The 15,173-nt window shown below is 39.6% G+C and overlaps 2 protein-coding genes across 3 annotated transcripts; one reads left to right on the top strand and one right to left on the bottom strand.

The window, feature by feature from the left end:
• Positions 1–4: 4 nt before the first annotated feature.
• LOC115950807 (probable prefoldin subunit 2) lies at positions 5–3,910 on the top strand. Of its 2 annotated transcripts, XM_031068057.1 has the most exons (3): positions 20–112; positions 1,095–1,140; positions 3,077–3,910. In XM_031068057.1, the coding sequence occupies exons 2-3, from the start codon at positions 1,135–1,137 to the stop codon at positions 3,527–3,529; spliced, it is 459 nt and encodes a 152-aa protein (XP_030923917.1). In that variant the 5' UTR covers positions 20–112; positions 1,095–1,134; the 3' UTR covers positions 3,530–3,910. The 2 variants fall into 2 exon arrangements, with proteins under 2 accessions (XP_030923918.1, XP_030923917.1); XM_031068058.1 differs by lacking the exon at positions 1,095–1,140 and having other exon boundaries at positions 5–112.
• Positions 3,911–6,009: 2,099 nt separating this feature from the next.
• On the bottom strand, positions 6,010–6,930 carry LOC115995144 (preprotein translocase subunit SECE1). Its single transcript, XM_031119586.1, has one exon. The coding sequence runs from the start codon at positions 6,864–6,866 to the stop codon at positions 6,357–6,359; it is 510 nt and encodes a 169-aa protein (XP_030975446.1). The 5' UTR covers positions 6,867–6,930; the 3' UTR covers positions 6,010–6,356.
• Positions 6,931–15,173: the final 8,243 nt, after the last annotated feature.

Genomic DNA, 15,173 nt, shown 5'->3' with positions numbered 1-15,173 from the left:
TTCTTTTCCTCGTCCCCTTCCCTCTAAACACAACACAGCGTCAATTTGTCAAATACATAGTACTGAGTTAAGCTAAGCCCAGCACCACTTTGCTCCACCTCTAATCGACCTGGTACCTTTTCTCTGTCTCTTTATTTCTTGTTGTTGTTATTTTATTTATTTTTTTGTGCCTCTTATATATTCCTTCTTAAACTGGAGGTCCAGGGCTTCGTTTGGTGTCTGAGAAATCTGAATAAGAATGATAACGTTGTTTTGGTTTTTCCTATGAGTTTTCTGTCTCATTTGAACCGAAGTAATTGGTGTTTTAGGCTGTTATAGTGTTTGATCTGAATAATGGGGATTTCTGAGATTTCTTGGTCTTGGGTTTTCATTCTTCGATTGTGCTAGGTTATATTTGGTAATTTGAATAACTAGTTTTGTTTTTGGTTAGGGATTTTATGTATAGAATAATTTAATTAATCTACTAATGTTCATGTATTGTTATATCAGTTATTGAATTGAAACTCAGATTTTTTAACAAAGCTTTGTTATTTAGGTCCAAAAAAAGGAAAAAAAAAAAAAGTAAAAAGAAGTGCTAGTTATTATAGCTACATAATTATTAGCACTTTACACAATGAACTTCAAATATCATTCAACTGTAATTTTAAAGAGTTTCAACTTTGCTCTTTATACCAATATGATTTAGGTCTGTGGAATAATGGGTTACTCTAAAAGACCCCAAGGGGTAGCAGAATCCGCCCGGGACCTTGCCTCATTAAACATTTGTGTTACTAGTTCGATTCTCCCCTTACCCCTCAACTTGGGCCAAAAACTCACTAATTTTTTGATAAATTTGATAGTTACAATGAGAGGAGGTGTTGAATGATGTCTTTGTTAGAAACCCCAAAAGGTGCCAGTTGAACTACAAGGCTCTAGTTGGGCCAAAAACTCGCTTCTTAAAAAAATATTAAATATGGGCTGATTTTGGATTACTACCAAAACGATGGAAGGGTTATATAATCAAAAAAAGTAGTGAGTTATTAGGTATATGAATATGGATTTATGTATCGATTGCTTTAGAGTTGGTTTTACTAGCTACTGTCTCATGGGTTCAGGTCTCTGTTGTTTGAACTGAAGCTGGTCATGAACTTGTAAATGCAGGTCAGCTCAGATTTTCTGATTTTTTACTCTGGAATTTAATTCTGGTTTTCGTATTTCATAATGCTATTGGATTTAATCAAAATCCAAAAGCAACTATAAAATGTGTTGGCAATTTAAAAATTCTGAGATGCCAATCATGTATGAATTTAACAAGGATTGGTATAGGCTATTGTTATAGGTAAAATGAAATTACTGTGTTGAAGCTGCATCTTCAAAACCTTTTTATTTAAATTTTGATGACCGTCGGATTACTCCATTGCAAATCAAATTTTTGTTGAGAGTAGTTTTGTTGCCTGAGCAATGTAGTGAATTTGTATGCTTTTATTAACTATGCAATTGTTTCATTCTTGTCTCGATCTTTTAAGCGTGTTGTGGGTCATGTTGCTTAATTTTGGTTAAATTTTGATTCTCTTCTTTCATAGGGTTTAGTGGCAATAGCTTGGGTTTGGGATTTTAAATGTTATTTGACTAGGATATTATTGGCCCGTTTGGTACATGAACTTAAACACATGTTTTCAATTTTTAAACAACATTACACGTATTTCCACACATTTTTTAACCCACACGTATTTCCAACAAAACTGAAAATGTTATTTAAACACACGTACCAAATGGATATATTTGAGAAGTGATTAGCAAGGTTTTTTGTCCCAAAATTAAAGGATAAAAGTTTGGAGACATTTTGTTGGTTATATTATTACAAAGTGCAAGTTATCCAGTGATTGATAATGTTTTTAAGCATATTGTTAGATTCAAACAATGAAGTTCATGTAGTTGGAATCCATGGAAGCTTCTAGTCGTTTAAAACCACATTACTTGTGCAATAAAAATATTTAAATTCATGTTTAGGCCCTAACAATTAGAAGAACTAGGGGCATTGAGTTGTTTAATTGATTTTTCTCAAGGTTGTATTTTGCCCACCATGTTTTGTTTTGCTTGTTTTTATTCTTTGGTCCAAAGAAATCTAGTGTTTTGCTGTAATGCTGACGGGCATACAATAATATTAGGCTCCTTGAATTGAATGTGTTTACCATAGGAATATTACCTGGTACATGAGTCACTTTTCTATAAGGAAGAGCAATGCTATAATAAATGTATCAAGTTCTATATGGTGGTTTTCAGTTTGTAGATTAGTATGGATTCTTCTTCTTCTTCTTCTTTTTTTTTTTTTTTTTTTTTTTTTTTTTTTTTTTTTTTTTAAACTGAAACTGTATATTCTTTCATAAACATCCACCCAAGTCTTGAATCCATGACCTGAATCTCCACCCTCTCCTTGTGGGAGAATAAATTTTCATTTGAGCTAGTGCTCATTGGCATAAAACTAAAAACTGGATTGATAAATTAAGTTCATTAAAATTAGGTTTTCAAGGGGAAAAAATAGAGGGAAAACATTGTCTTGCCAATGAGCTATAGCTTAAATGGCACTTCCTCTTCCCATAATAATGGGATGGAGGGTGAGATCGTGGGCACTTGTGTGTGTAACTCACCCAAAAAAAAATAAAAAATAAAAAATCTCTTGGATATTTTAGGTTTATGGATTTATCAAAAGAGGAACAAATCCTGCAATTGCTAAAGCCAATATATTAAGCATCTACCAACCACAGGCCTTATTTCTTCAGGCTAAAACTTTGTAACCTCCTGATGAATTACCTGAGTTGCCATATGGGATTGAAGTCCTTTAACTAAAAAATCTGTCCCTGATTGTGGATATTGTAATGGATCAGAATTTCCTATTGGAATACATATCCTAGTTGTTATGATATTTCCTTCTTCTTCTTCTTTTTTTGGGGCGGGGGGGGACTGTTCTATCCCACCCCCTACAATAATGGTTTACTTGGCAGGAATACCTGTGCTTATATGGAATGTTCCTTCTATCCTATATACTTATCCTTTTTATTTATTTCTTTTTAAAAATCCCCTCCCCTTTCATTTGTAGAGCATCATGGCCAGCAGAGCCGAAGATGAACAAAGGGAACCAATAAATGAACAAGCAGTTGCAAATAAGTATGCTTCTATGAGGACTGAACTAAACCAAATTTACTCAAAAATCACTGAACTAGAGATGGAAGTGAGTGAGCACTCATTGGTCATTAATGCTATCCAGCCGCTTGACCCAACAAGACGGTGCTTCCGGATGATTGGAGGTGTTCTGGTGGAGAGAACCATCCAAGAAGTCCTACCTGCTGTCCAGCGCAATAAAGAGGGGCTTGAGGAGGTTATTGCTAGGCTCAATGAGGCTTTGGAAAAGAAGAAAAAGGAAATTTCTGACTTCGAGGCTAAATACAAAATTAGGATAAGAAAGCCTGATGGTGAGACCAAGGATGATGGTGGGCGGAAGGAAGGTTCTGCACAGGGAGTTCTCGTTGGCCCTGCTGGTGGAAGCGAATGATGGTCTTGTATCTTTTGCCCCTTTATATTTTCATATTGTTATGTAAAATTTCTCTAGTTTTGAACTAGGTGTTGGAGACTTGGGTGTTTGGTTGATCAGGAGGATAGTAGACTTTTAAGATTATTGCTGAATGTTTGTGTTTGTTACTTTTGTGTGAAGAGGAGGGCTTTTGGTGTTGTACTCGTGCAAGTGAGGCTGAGGTAAAATTTTGAGCATGAGTAAAGGTGTCTTCTATATTTGACTGCTAGACTTAAAATCTAGGTCTGTATTTAGGATTATCAAATGTTTCTGATCATCAAGTCCCTCTTAAGGATCTTGCTTGAAGTTGTGCTGTTAGACATATCAGAATATCCAAAGGCAGTGCTGTTTTTTGTTGTTGAACCATATCTAAACCACGTTGCTTTGGCAGTGGCAAAAAATGAATTGAAAAACCTGTAAATATTAACTAATTATAAAATCTTTTGCAAATGCTGTAAGGGCAAAGATCTTCCAGGTACAATTTTTTTTTATTTAATTTTTTATAATCCAATGCGATGATGTATGTGGGAGATGGGGCTATTACAGTATTAGTGCCAAAGATCGAGTACTGCTGCAAGCGATTCTGTCCAAAGCATCTAAGAAAGACAAGTAGATATTCTTGAGTCCTAAACTTTCTTTTTTGGGCTGCAATCTCTTGGTTATGAGAAATTTTCCCTCTGCATTTGAGTTGAATCAATCACCACCACAGCTTAGAAGTGAACAATCCATAGCATCATTATGGTCTATGGGTCATGCTTGAATGCCAGTTCAACCAATTGAAAGCAATTGAATGGGGTTATGGGGATGTCCATGGATCAAATTTTGGGATGGAATTCCTAAAATTTAATAGGGTTTGGTATTTAAAATATTTAAATGGTTTGGGCTTGGAGCATTCTTTTTGTCTCAAATCTAACCCATTGCCATTGCTCTATTTTTATTTTGAGCAGAAGTTGAATAGGTCGGTAATGTCTAATAGTTTTTTACAAAATAGACCTTCGGCTTGATCACTTATTATGGACTAAAAAAACTCAGCTCTACTCTACAAACCCTTTTCCTTTCGATTCAATGGTATCCTTCGCTCAGATCTCAAGATATATTTTTCACCTTAAGTTTTGGCATTAGATTTGCTCTTTGAAGTACTACAATAACAAAATTGTTACAATATTAAAAAATGTTATGATGAAGTCCCATGTGCCTGCTAAGAAGTCCCTGTGATGTTGAAGTCCCATGTGCTTGTTGAGAAGTCCCTGTGAATTTCCTTAGGCATGCGTCTCATATTCTCCTAACATGTTCTTTGGACTCATATTGAGATTCTTGAAAAGCAAAAGAAAAAGAAAGGAATCCTCATACTTTGATCTTGTCATGATTACTTTGGTCTTGCCATTCTTCTTCTAACAAAGTCTGAACATTATAAGTTGAAGAAAAGAACAAAAATTTTCAACTGATTTTAAGTCAAAAAGTGGGAAAAACACTGTTCATAGATTACTGTTCACTGACACTGTTCACTTTTTACTGTTCACTCCGAAATTTTGCTTATTTAAGGGGGGTTCTCCCTTAAGTTTAGGATAGAATTCTACTTAGGATTTTCTCTTTGGAACTTCTTCCTCTTAGAAGCTTTTCTCTAGAGAGAATTCCTTGCTCCTATTACCTTGTTCCTACTACCACTATTTTCTTACAAAACCTTGTAACTAGGGCTAGTTCAAGTTTTGTAATTGTTAACTTGTATTGTTAAGATCCTGTATTCGCTACTACTGTAAGTGTTTATTCTACTTTTAATAACAAGTATTTTCAGTTTTTTGTTCATTATTCTACTTGTTGCTACCGCCACTTTGGACGGATTACTGCCATAACGGACGGTTCTAAATTGCTTTCATTTACTTTGAATTATTTTCATATATATTACTTGGCTGGTTCTACCGCCTTACTATTGTTTTTACTTTTAAGTTATTTACTTACTTTCACTATATTACACTGTGCTTCCGTCTCTTCCTTTCAATTGTGTGTCCCCTTCCCCCTTTATGTGGATATATGTATATGTATATATATATATAAAGATATGAAAAGATTTGAAGTTGTGGGTTCACTCATGATGATTGATTATTATCTTCAGGTCAAGACATCATTTAATTTTTAGTGTAAATGAGATTTGTGTCTAAATTTTGTTCCTTATTCAACAGCAAAAACTTTACCAATTGAAACCCTCAAAATATGTATTTTCTTAGACTTGGTTTGGATCCAGTGTTCAGTTACACTGAACTTATTAAAATGATGACACGTGACCAAAAGTAAACACGTGTCACTTTTGTGATAAGTCCCATATAATTAGACACTAGATCCAAACTTTGTCCTATCTTCTTAAGTAGGCACCAAAGTCTATAAACAACATGAGTTAAAAATTCGTTTTTAGTCCAATGCGATAGTTGTAATTAGAATCAGAAAGTACATTGGAAAGGAGAAGAGAATTGACACCCCAACCCCAATTTGAGGTCTCCTTTACTCCTTAGGATAGATAGCAAGTGTTTGATTGAGCTAACCTTGTTACAATTAATTAAGTGGGTACTAAAGTCTATAAAGTATAAACAACATGAGTTACAATTTCGCAATGTGCATAAAAAAAAAGGTTGCTAGCAAGATTTACACAATTCATTCAAAAATTCTCCAGAAGTCTTATCCTAGAACACACTACATGATCTCACTCACAAAGTCACAAAATGTGGCACATACATCTTCCGCCCACGTGTCTTAACCTTAATGGGCCTTCCTTCCTTCTTTACTGGGCCGAGCCCACGTGTCTTAACACCACCATTTGTCAGCCGAAGAAATCCTGAACTCCTCTACCGGCGAAAACCCGGTCAGAGAGCTCAGCCAAAACGGCATTCACAGTGAGCAAAACGACACTCGACCCTGCAATCACACCCAAAACGACACCCGTCGTGCCCAAGACCTTCCCAAACGGCGGCCACTCGATCTCTCCGATCTCCTCCGCCACTCCGCTCCACAAACCCCCCTCTCCCTGCTGCTGCTCCTTCCTCTTCCGCATCGCCTCCTTGATCTCCGATCCCACCTCGCCGCCGGGTTGATTCTCCGATTCCGACTCAGTTTGCTGGGTCTCGGACTCGGGAGTTTCTCGGGTCTCTTCAATGGCTTTGAGTCTGAGCCTGAGAGATATTAGGTTTACGGGTCTGAGTTTGGGGTGAGAAAGAGAAAGGTGACCGACACGTGGCGGTTTGAGCAGTACGGACGTGCGTGGGTGACCGGCTTTTGTGGGTGGTGGGAAAGGAGAGGTTACCGGGAATTGTACGGACATTGGTAGCGCCATTTTTTCTTTGTGGTGGTGAGTCTCAAAATTTGGATGACATTAGAGAACTCTATGCAAGCGCTTAGCTATGTCTTTAATTTGGGTGTCAATTTGGGTTGGGCTTTGATTCTAGCCCAAACCCAGTTTTGCATTTGTTTTAGAGCCTATTTTTTCTGCCATTAAGACCATGGCCCATTTTAACTCTTTTATCATTTTGTAAAATGATTGTGTATAATTACTAATTATTAATTATCATTGAGTTTTAGAATAATAACTATTATTATAGGTTAAGTGTAATTTGAGGGGGTTAGACCCCTAAATCTAACCCTAGAAAAGAGGCATAGAAGACTTTTGGGTTGTATTAAGGGAGCCAATGTTTTCTTGTGTCTGTTCCGTGAAGTAAGCCTCTCACAAGCTGGCAGTCCCACATTTGTGTTGGGTGCACAACATGTGAGTGGCACAGAACAGAAAATATTTGTGTTCATTGAAAGAATAGAAAGATATTGCATTTGATTGGAGAGAGATAGCATTTATTAAATTATTAGTATAGGATGACTAGAAGTTAGTAATGAAGCTAACCCTTAAAGAGAGACACAGAACACAAAATACCGTATTCATTGAAAAAAAAAAAAAACACAAACTACTAGAGATTTTATGATGTTATGAATAGTAGTGTATTTCTAAACATGGACACAAGCTCTTCCCTCTAACCATTAGATTTTATAAAGATTTATGGTTTAAAAAATGGGTAATTTTTATTTAGTTACAACATGTATAAGTTTCTCTGACATGGGGAAACCCTAGCCGTCAGGAGAATAGTCTAGTGCCTACGTCTCAGTGGGGCTAACCCAGTCCTCTTTCCACGTCGCTGTTGATCTGAGGGAGAGAGTGAGTGAGTTTTTCTAGTGAGATGGAGAAGTTGATGGGTTCGTGGAAGAAGTTTTCGCTCTCAGAGTGCGAAGGCGATAAGTTTGTTGTCCAAGAGGAAACCACGGTGGAGGAGCATTTATTGGCAGCGAAGTTTCTGACTCGGAGAGTGTTGAATATGGAGGCCATAGCTAGGACGTTCACACTCTTGTGGAAGACCAGGAAAGGTTTCGAGATTAGAGATATGGGGGACCATAAGATTCTCTTCGTTTTTCCTGAGGAGGCAGACATTGAGAGGGTTTTGGAGGGGGAGCCATGGTCCTTTGATAGGCATCTTGTGGTGTTGCAGAGAATTGATAGGGACGATGCCATTCGTTCCCTGGATTTCAGTTTCACCCGCTTCTGGATTCAGGTCCATGACTTGCCGGTTGGAAATTTCTCATTAGAACTGGCGAAGAAGATCGGGTCAGTAGCAGGTAAGGTCGAGAACAAGGTGACAGAGGAGGGAAACCAGCATGGTGTAAATTTCTTCCGTATAAGGGTAGAGGTTGATGTTCATAAACCGTTATGCCGTGGACGTACCATTACTACGGTTAGAGGTAAGGAGGGTTGGGTAAACTTCCGGTATGAACGTCTGCCCAATATATGTTATTGGTGCGGGAAACTCATCCATGGTGACAGAGAATGCCCACTTTGGATTAGAAGCAGAGGTACTCTTAAGGACGGTGATCAACAATATGGTGCATGGCTTCGTGCAACCACGCCAAATCCTTTTAAGAAAACTGTGATCCGTGTGCCGGGCTTGGATGAGGAAGAGAGTTGGAACGGGTTCGAGAGGCACGATGAAAACGTTATGACAAGGGGCAGTTCAAAGGTAGTTGACGGAGGTAGTTCGAAGGCTTGTCAAGTTGCAGAACAGAGTATGGGGGGGACCGGTGAGCCAGCTGGTCGGGTGGCTGATCGGGAAGCAGAACTGGGTAGCCCAGAATCACCGGAAACTATTTTGGAAAGTCCAATTAATGCAGAGCCGGTGCCGCGTTGCAATAATGAGATAACGGTACAGAGAGATTTATTCCAGGAGCAATTGGAGGAGATTGATTATGAACTTTCCAAGTTTGATGATGTAACAGTCAAAGAAGTCAATGGAGAGAAGAATGAGGTCACGTTACAACAGCAGGAAGTGGAGGAAAACTTAGGCAATGGGCCTGGTTCATTGGGCCGCTCCTCTAGCCCGTGTGTAATGAAGGATAAAGGAAAAAATAAAGAGAAGGGTTGGGTCCGTAGGGAAAGAAGTAATGTTCAGCCCACGGGACATTATTCTTCCATTTTAACTAAAAGAAGTTCCAGAGAAGAGAATGCAGAAACAGAGGAAACAGAGGGTAATAAGAAAAAGGTGGCAAAGTCTGATATAACGTTATCGGCGGAGGCTGGTTCCCAGCCCCGCCGGAACCAATGAATCTTTTAGCTTGGAACTGCCGGGGGCTTGGGAACCGCCGTGCAGTTCAAGAGCTTGTAGAAATTGTACAAGCGCAAGGTCCCGAGATCGTGTTTTTGTCGGAAACATGGTCGGATAAAGATTGGATGGAGTGGGTTCGTTGCCAGTTGAAGTTTGATGGATGTTTTACTGTCCCAAGTGAAGGGAGGGGCGGTGGGTTAGCACTCTTGTGGAAAGAAGAAGACATGGTTTGGGTCGATAGTTTCTCACAGTACCATGTTGACGCGTTAGTGCATGGTGGTTCGGATATTAGATGGCGCTTGACTGGTTTCTATGGTGAACCGGATACGTATAGAAGGTCTGAGGGTTGGGACATGCTTCGTATGCTGAACTCTAAACCAAAGCTCCCATGGTGCTGTTTTGGAGATTTTAATGAGTTATTGGAGACGAAGGAAAAAAGAGGTGGTGCACAACGGTCCCATAATCTTATGCAGTCCTTCCGTGATGTGCTGGATGATTGCGGATTTGTCGACTTGGGGTACTCTGGACCTGAGTTCACTTGGCATGGTCGCCGTCATGGTGAGTGGATTTGGGAGCGCCTAGACCGAGGGGTGGCAAACTATGATTGGTTAGCTCGTTTTCCGACGGGTAGTATCACTCACTTGAACTGCTACACATCGGACCACAGACCACTATTATTAGCTCTTGATCCAAACGGGGAGAAACAGAAGTGGAAGCGAAAGCCATTCCGGTTCGAAGCTATGTGGGTCACTAATCCGGAATGTGGGAACACGGTATCTAGAGCTTGGTCTCATCCGTGTGAGAATGGTACTCCTATGTTTACCGTGGCTAGCAAGTTGAAAAGGTGTAAAAAGCACTTAAAGAAGTGGAGCAAGTCACATTTCGGCAATGTTAAACTCCAAATCCAGCAGAAAAAAGAATTGTTATGGAAAGCAGAGGAAAGAATGGTCAGGGAGAATAATCTTGAAGAGGTGCTGCAGTTGAAGTCAGAATTGAATGCCTTGCTTGATAGGGAAGAACAAATGTGGCATCAAAGATCTCGGGTTCAATGGATTAAAAGTGGTGACAAGAACACTAGATTTTTTCATGGGTTAGCAACTAGTAGGAAGCGAAGAAATTTTATTAAAGGGCTACGTGATGCTGAGGATGTTTGGGTATCTGAGGAAGCTGCATTTACAAAAATTTTGGTTGATTTCTATGGTGAACTTTTCACAACATCTAACCCGCAAAATTTAGAGTTTGTTTTGGAAGGGATCCAAGAAGTTGTTTCCAGTGATATGAATTCAAAACTCACAGCTCCATACAAGGCTGAGGAGGTTGAATTCGCAATAAAAGAAATGGCTCCTTTAAAAGCTCCTGGCCCGGATGGCATGCCCCCTTTATTTTATCAGACTTATTGGTCGGAAGTTGGTATGGACATTACTCAAGCTGTTTTATCTTGTCTGAATTCTGGCTCTATTTTAAAATCCATAAATCATACGTTTATTACTTTAATTCCTAAAGTAAAAAACCCGGAGAGAGTCTCTGAATTTAGGCCAATTAGCCTGTGCAATGTGATTTATAAAGTTGTCAGTAAAGTCATTGCAAATAGGCTTAAACCTCTCCTAAACAGTATCATATCTGAAACCCAGAGTGCTTTTATTGCTGATAGATTGATTACTGATAATGTGTTGATTGCTTTTGAATCTCTCCATCATATGAAAACTTCTTGCTCAGGGAAGACAGGTTTTATGGCTCTAAAATTAGATATGAGTAAAGCCTATGATCGGGTGGAGTGGGCTTTTCTGGAGAAAATTTTACTGAAGATGGGTTTTCAGAATTCCTGGGTATCTCTGATCATGGAATGCATTACCACAGTGTCATACTCTATTTTGATAAATGGTGAGCCACAAGGGATGATTGTTCCAACTAGAGGACTAAGACAAGGGGATCCTCTATCCCCTTATCTCTTCCTCTTTTGTGCCGAAGGTCTAAATGCACTTCTCAGGAGAGCAGCTGATGATGGTCAGATTCATGGGTTTTCTATCAGTAGGCGAGGCCCAAAGCTTACTCACCTCTTTTTTGCAGATGATTGCTTACTATTCTGCAGGTCTACATTAGCAGAGTGTGATAAAATAAAGGAGTTGTTGGCAGTGTATGAAGCAGCTTCAGGTCAGATGGTGAACCAGGACAAAACCACTCTCTTCTTCAGTGACAACACAGACGAAGCAACTCAGGAAGCAATTAAGGGGTCACTTGGTCTTCCGGCTATCCAACATTATGAGAAGTACCTGGGTCTACCATCCTTTATAGGGAGGGGGAAGAAAGCAAGCTTTACCCAAATCAAAGAACGAGTGTGGGCAAAAATGCAAGGGTGGAAGGAAAAGTTACTCTCTCAAGCCGGGAAAGAGGTAATGATTAAGGCAGTAATTCAATCAATCCCGGCTTACTCTATGAGTGTTTTCAAATTGCCAGTCAGTTTATGCAAAGATATCGAAATGATGATTCGTAAATTCTGGTGGGGGAATGGTGAGAGGAAAAAATTACATTGGGTGAAGTGGAGTACGCTGTGTTCTTCCAAATCTATTGGGGGTATGGGCTTTAGGGATATCCAAGATTTTAATAAGGCAATGCTTGCTAAGCAGGTCTGGAGATTTTTGAACAATAGGGAATCACTACTATTTAGAGTTTTTAGCTCTAAATATTTCCCAACTGGAAATATTTTGGAGGCCAAAATACCTTCGAAATGCTCATATGCATGGAGAAGCATCTTACAATCCAGGGATATTATAAATAAGGGGGCGGTGTGGAGAGTTGGTGATGGTCGGTTGATAGATATTTGGAGTCATAATTGGTTGCCGGATGGAGGACTGAGCAGAGTAGTCTCACCTAGGAATGGTGCAAGGGTTGAGAAGGTGTGTGACTTATTTTATCCCAACTCAAAAATATGGGATCCGGGGCTGATTCAACACACTTTCTACCCTTGGGAAGCAGAGAAGATCATGAGGATTCATGTTAGTGCGGTGAATACTGAGGATACGCTGGTTTGGCCATTATCTCCGGATGGAGAATACTCGGTAAAGTCTGCATACAGAATGATGGCGGCGGAAGTTACCAATGGACTTCCTTCTTCGTCGGGAGGGGCGTGTTCATCACTGTGGAAGCGCATCTGGAAAATTCAGGCGCCACAAAGGATCAAGCATTTCATATGGCGCGCGGCAAAGGACTCTCTTCCCACAAAACAGAATCTTGTCCGAAGGAAGATTCCTGTGGACGTGACTTGCTCCTTGTGCGAGGATTACCAGGAAACACTCTTGCATGCTCTTTGGTTGTGCGATCAAGCCAAGGCAGTCTGGAAATCTGATCCTAGATTTTCAGAGCTGTATCGGAAAGCCCATAGGAGTTTTGTGGATCTTCTTGTCTCTGTTTTTGAGCAAGGCTCTGTTTTCTTTGTCGCTCTCTTCTCAACTGTTGCCTGGAGCCTTTGGCAGCGTAGGAATAAGCTGCGGGAACGTCAACCCACGTGGCCCATCCAGGAGGTTTATCGCCGAGCAAAAGAGTTGGTGGTGGAGTTCTTCGAGGTTCATCAGCATCCTTTGAATCCAGTGCGCCATGCTCCCCGTGTCAGGTGGTTACCGCCAGCAGAGGGTGAGTATAAAGCAAACTTTGATGCGGCTTTTTTTGAAAATAGTGAGCTTGCTGGTATTGGGGTGGTGGTTCGGGACAGCTCTGGTAACGTTATGGGAGCGTTGAGTCAGAGGATTCCAAAACCCCAGTCTGTGGAGCATGCTGAAGCTCTTGCGGCTTGCAGGGCCGTGATCTTGGTGAAAGAACTGTTGCTCCCCCAAGCGTGTTTTGAAGGTGACTGCCAGCGGGTAATTCGAGCTATCAATGCATGTGGTCCTAGCCGTACTCTGTTTGGGCATATTATTGAAGAGATTCAATGTTTCAGCTCAGCTTTAGCATATTGTTCTTTTGTCCATGTACGTAGAGAGGGTAATAAACTAGCACATGCCTTAGCTAGAAGAGCAGTTTTATCTGCAGATACTGATGTATGGGTAGAAGAGCTACCCAATGACTTGGATGATGTATTCCGGTCGGATTTAGATCAATAAAATTTACTTACCTCTTTCTCAAAAAAAAAATAGTTACAACATGTATAAATTGAACCAATATATAATTACTTATTTATTTTAAATAGGGATAAATAACCATAGTTCATTTAATACAAATTTTCTATTCCATTTCTTTTGTGTTTTACTTTATGTTTCACTAATTGCAGTATGACATGTGTATGATTTGTTTCCATTTTAAACTTTGATTATTTTATGAGGAAAGTTAAAACAAATGTAATAAGATGTGATTGATGAAATATAAAGTGAGATACAAAAAGTGGGAGAGAGGATTTATATTCATAGTGCATGTAAATGTGGGTTGCGTATAAACTAAAGGTATAACAAGTATGAAAAATATTGAAGGAAAGAGTTCGGAGTAGTGGTGACTCCAGGAATTTTTTTCAGGGTGTTCCTTAATAAGCATAAATTATACAATCTAATAAAAAGAAAATTTTGTATATTGATAACAATAACAATAAAAAAACACGCAAATACATAAAGTTTACAATTGCTTTCTACGTGATTTTTTTATCAAATATTTGTCCATAATTCTAGTAAAAGAATAAACAATAAACTATAAGTTCACTTGAAATATTAATAAAATTATTAATTATTATTATTTAGTTGTTTCATTAATTTGTTTGTCTTTTATAAATTATAATTTGTTATGTTGTTGTTTCATTAATTATAAAATTATTAATTATTGTTTAGCCTAACATAATTTAATTTGTTTGTCTTTTATAATGTAATGTGTAGTTGCACGATTTTCCTGGCCCAAGTTCTATTGATCAGGCCCTGGCCCAAAGCGCAACCCACAATAAATATTTGTAGAGGATGGGTCAAAGAACTTAGCTTCAGTGAGCCTATTCGGTCTGATACATGGACAGTATTGTTACAGAAAACCCCAGCACAAGAATGGATCTCTCACGTATATTTCTATTTCTTTAGTTCCTCATACAATATTTTTCGTCCCCTTCTTTGTGGGACTCCATTACATTATATAGTTCCTCTCCTCTCATCTCAACCTTACACTTGTTGATCATCCAAGCATCTACTTGAGTACCTGTCCCATCAGATGCCCTCATCTCTCCCTTTGTGAGTTGCAGAGGCCAAGGCGGTACTGTTCAGGGGTCATTTCCTCATTAATGCGGCCAAGAGGGTGGTTGGGGCGCAATTAATGTGGTGGTAGCTCCCCATGAGATATTTTGGATTTTATTCATTTTATATGTTGGGAGGATGAACTGAAGTGGCTGGGGAGAGTTCCTCGTCTGGGTTTCATGATGTCCGAGGAGGAATTACTCCTCGGGCAGGCTTCCTTGGCGTTTATTGGGGTTGAGTAATGCTTCATACGTGATTTCTCTTCGGACAAGACGCTCCTCGGACGGGTCTGAATTTGGAATGACCCATTATTTCTGGGCCGGGCCCCACAATAGCCCCTCAAAACTCCGGTTTCTATCTCATTCTGAGGAGGAGAAAACGGGGTTTTGATGTTTGGGAGAGGATGGAAATAAGGAGAGCGTGTGGCGCGCGTGCGGTCCGTTACTTTTGACGCGCTACAATTTACGAGGTGTGGCCATTAACTTCTGGAGGCGTTATGTTCCCTCATCCAACGGTGTGGCGTAGATCGAACGGCCATCGTTTTTTCTCGTGTTTTTAGGCAGGAGCGATCTTTTCTCTCTCCTCCTGGCTATATAAGACGTCAGAGGGGTTCAGTTTCTTCTTTTTATCTACATTTCGTAAATCTCAGAGGACTCCAGAGAACCCCATCGAATCCCAGAGATATACCAGCACTTGCGTCCGTTACGCCACCGTAGCCGTTTTCTGTGAAGCGCTTCGTCCAAGAGAGATTTCTAGGCGTCCCGTCGAGCGTTTTGTGAAAGTACCGGTACGTTTTGTTCATCTCGCCGTTTC

This window comes from Quercus lobata, chromosome 6 (genome assembly GCF_001633185.2).
Source record: "Quercus lobata isolate SW786 chromosome 6, ValleyOak3.0 Primary Assembly, whole genome shotgun sequence".
Classification (NCBI taxonomy): Eukaryota; Viridiplantae; Streptophyta; class Magnoliopsida; order Fagales; family Fagaceae; genus Quercus; species Quercus lobata.
This window is presented reverse-complemented; position numbering and strand designations above follow the sequence as displayed.

What these genes read in the sequence shown, in the direction of transcription:
- LOC115995144 (XM_031119586.1), bottom strand. Translation starts at nt 6,866, where the DNA reads ATGGCGCTACCAATGTCCGTACAATTCCCGGTAACCTCTCCTTTCCCA.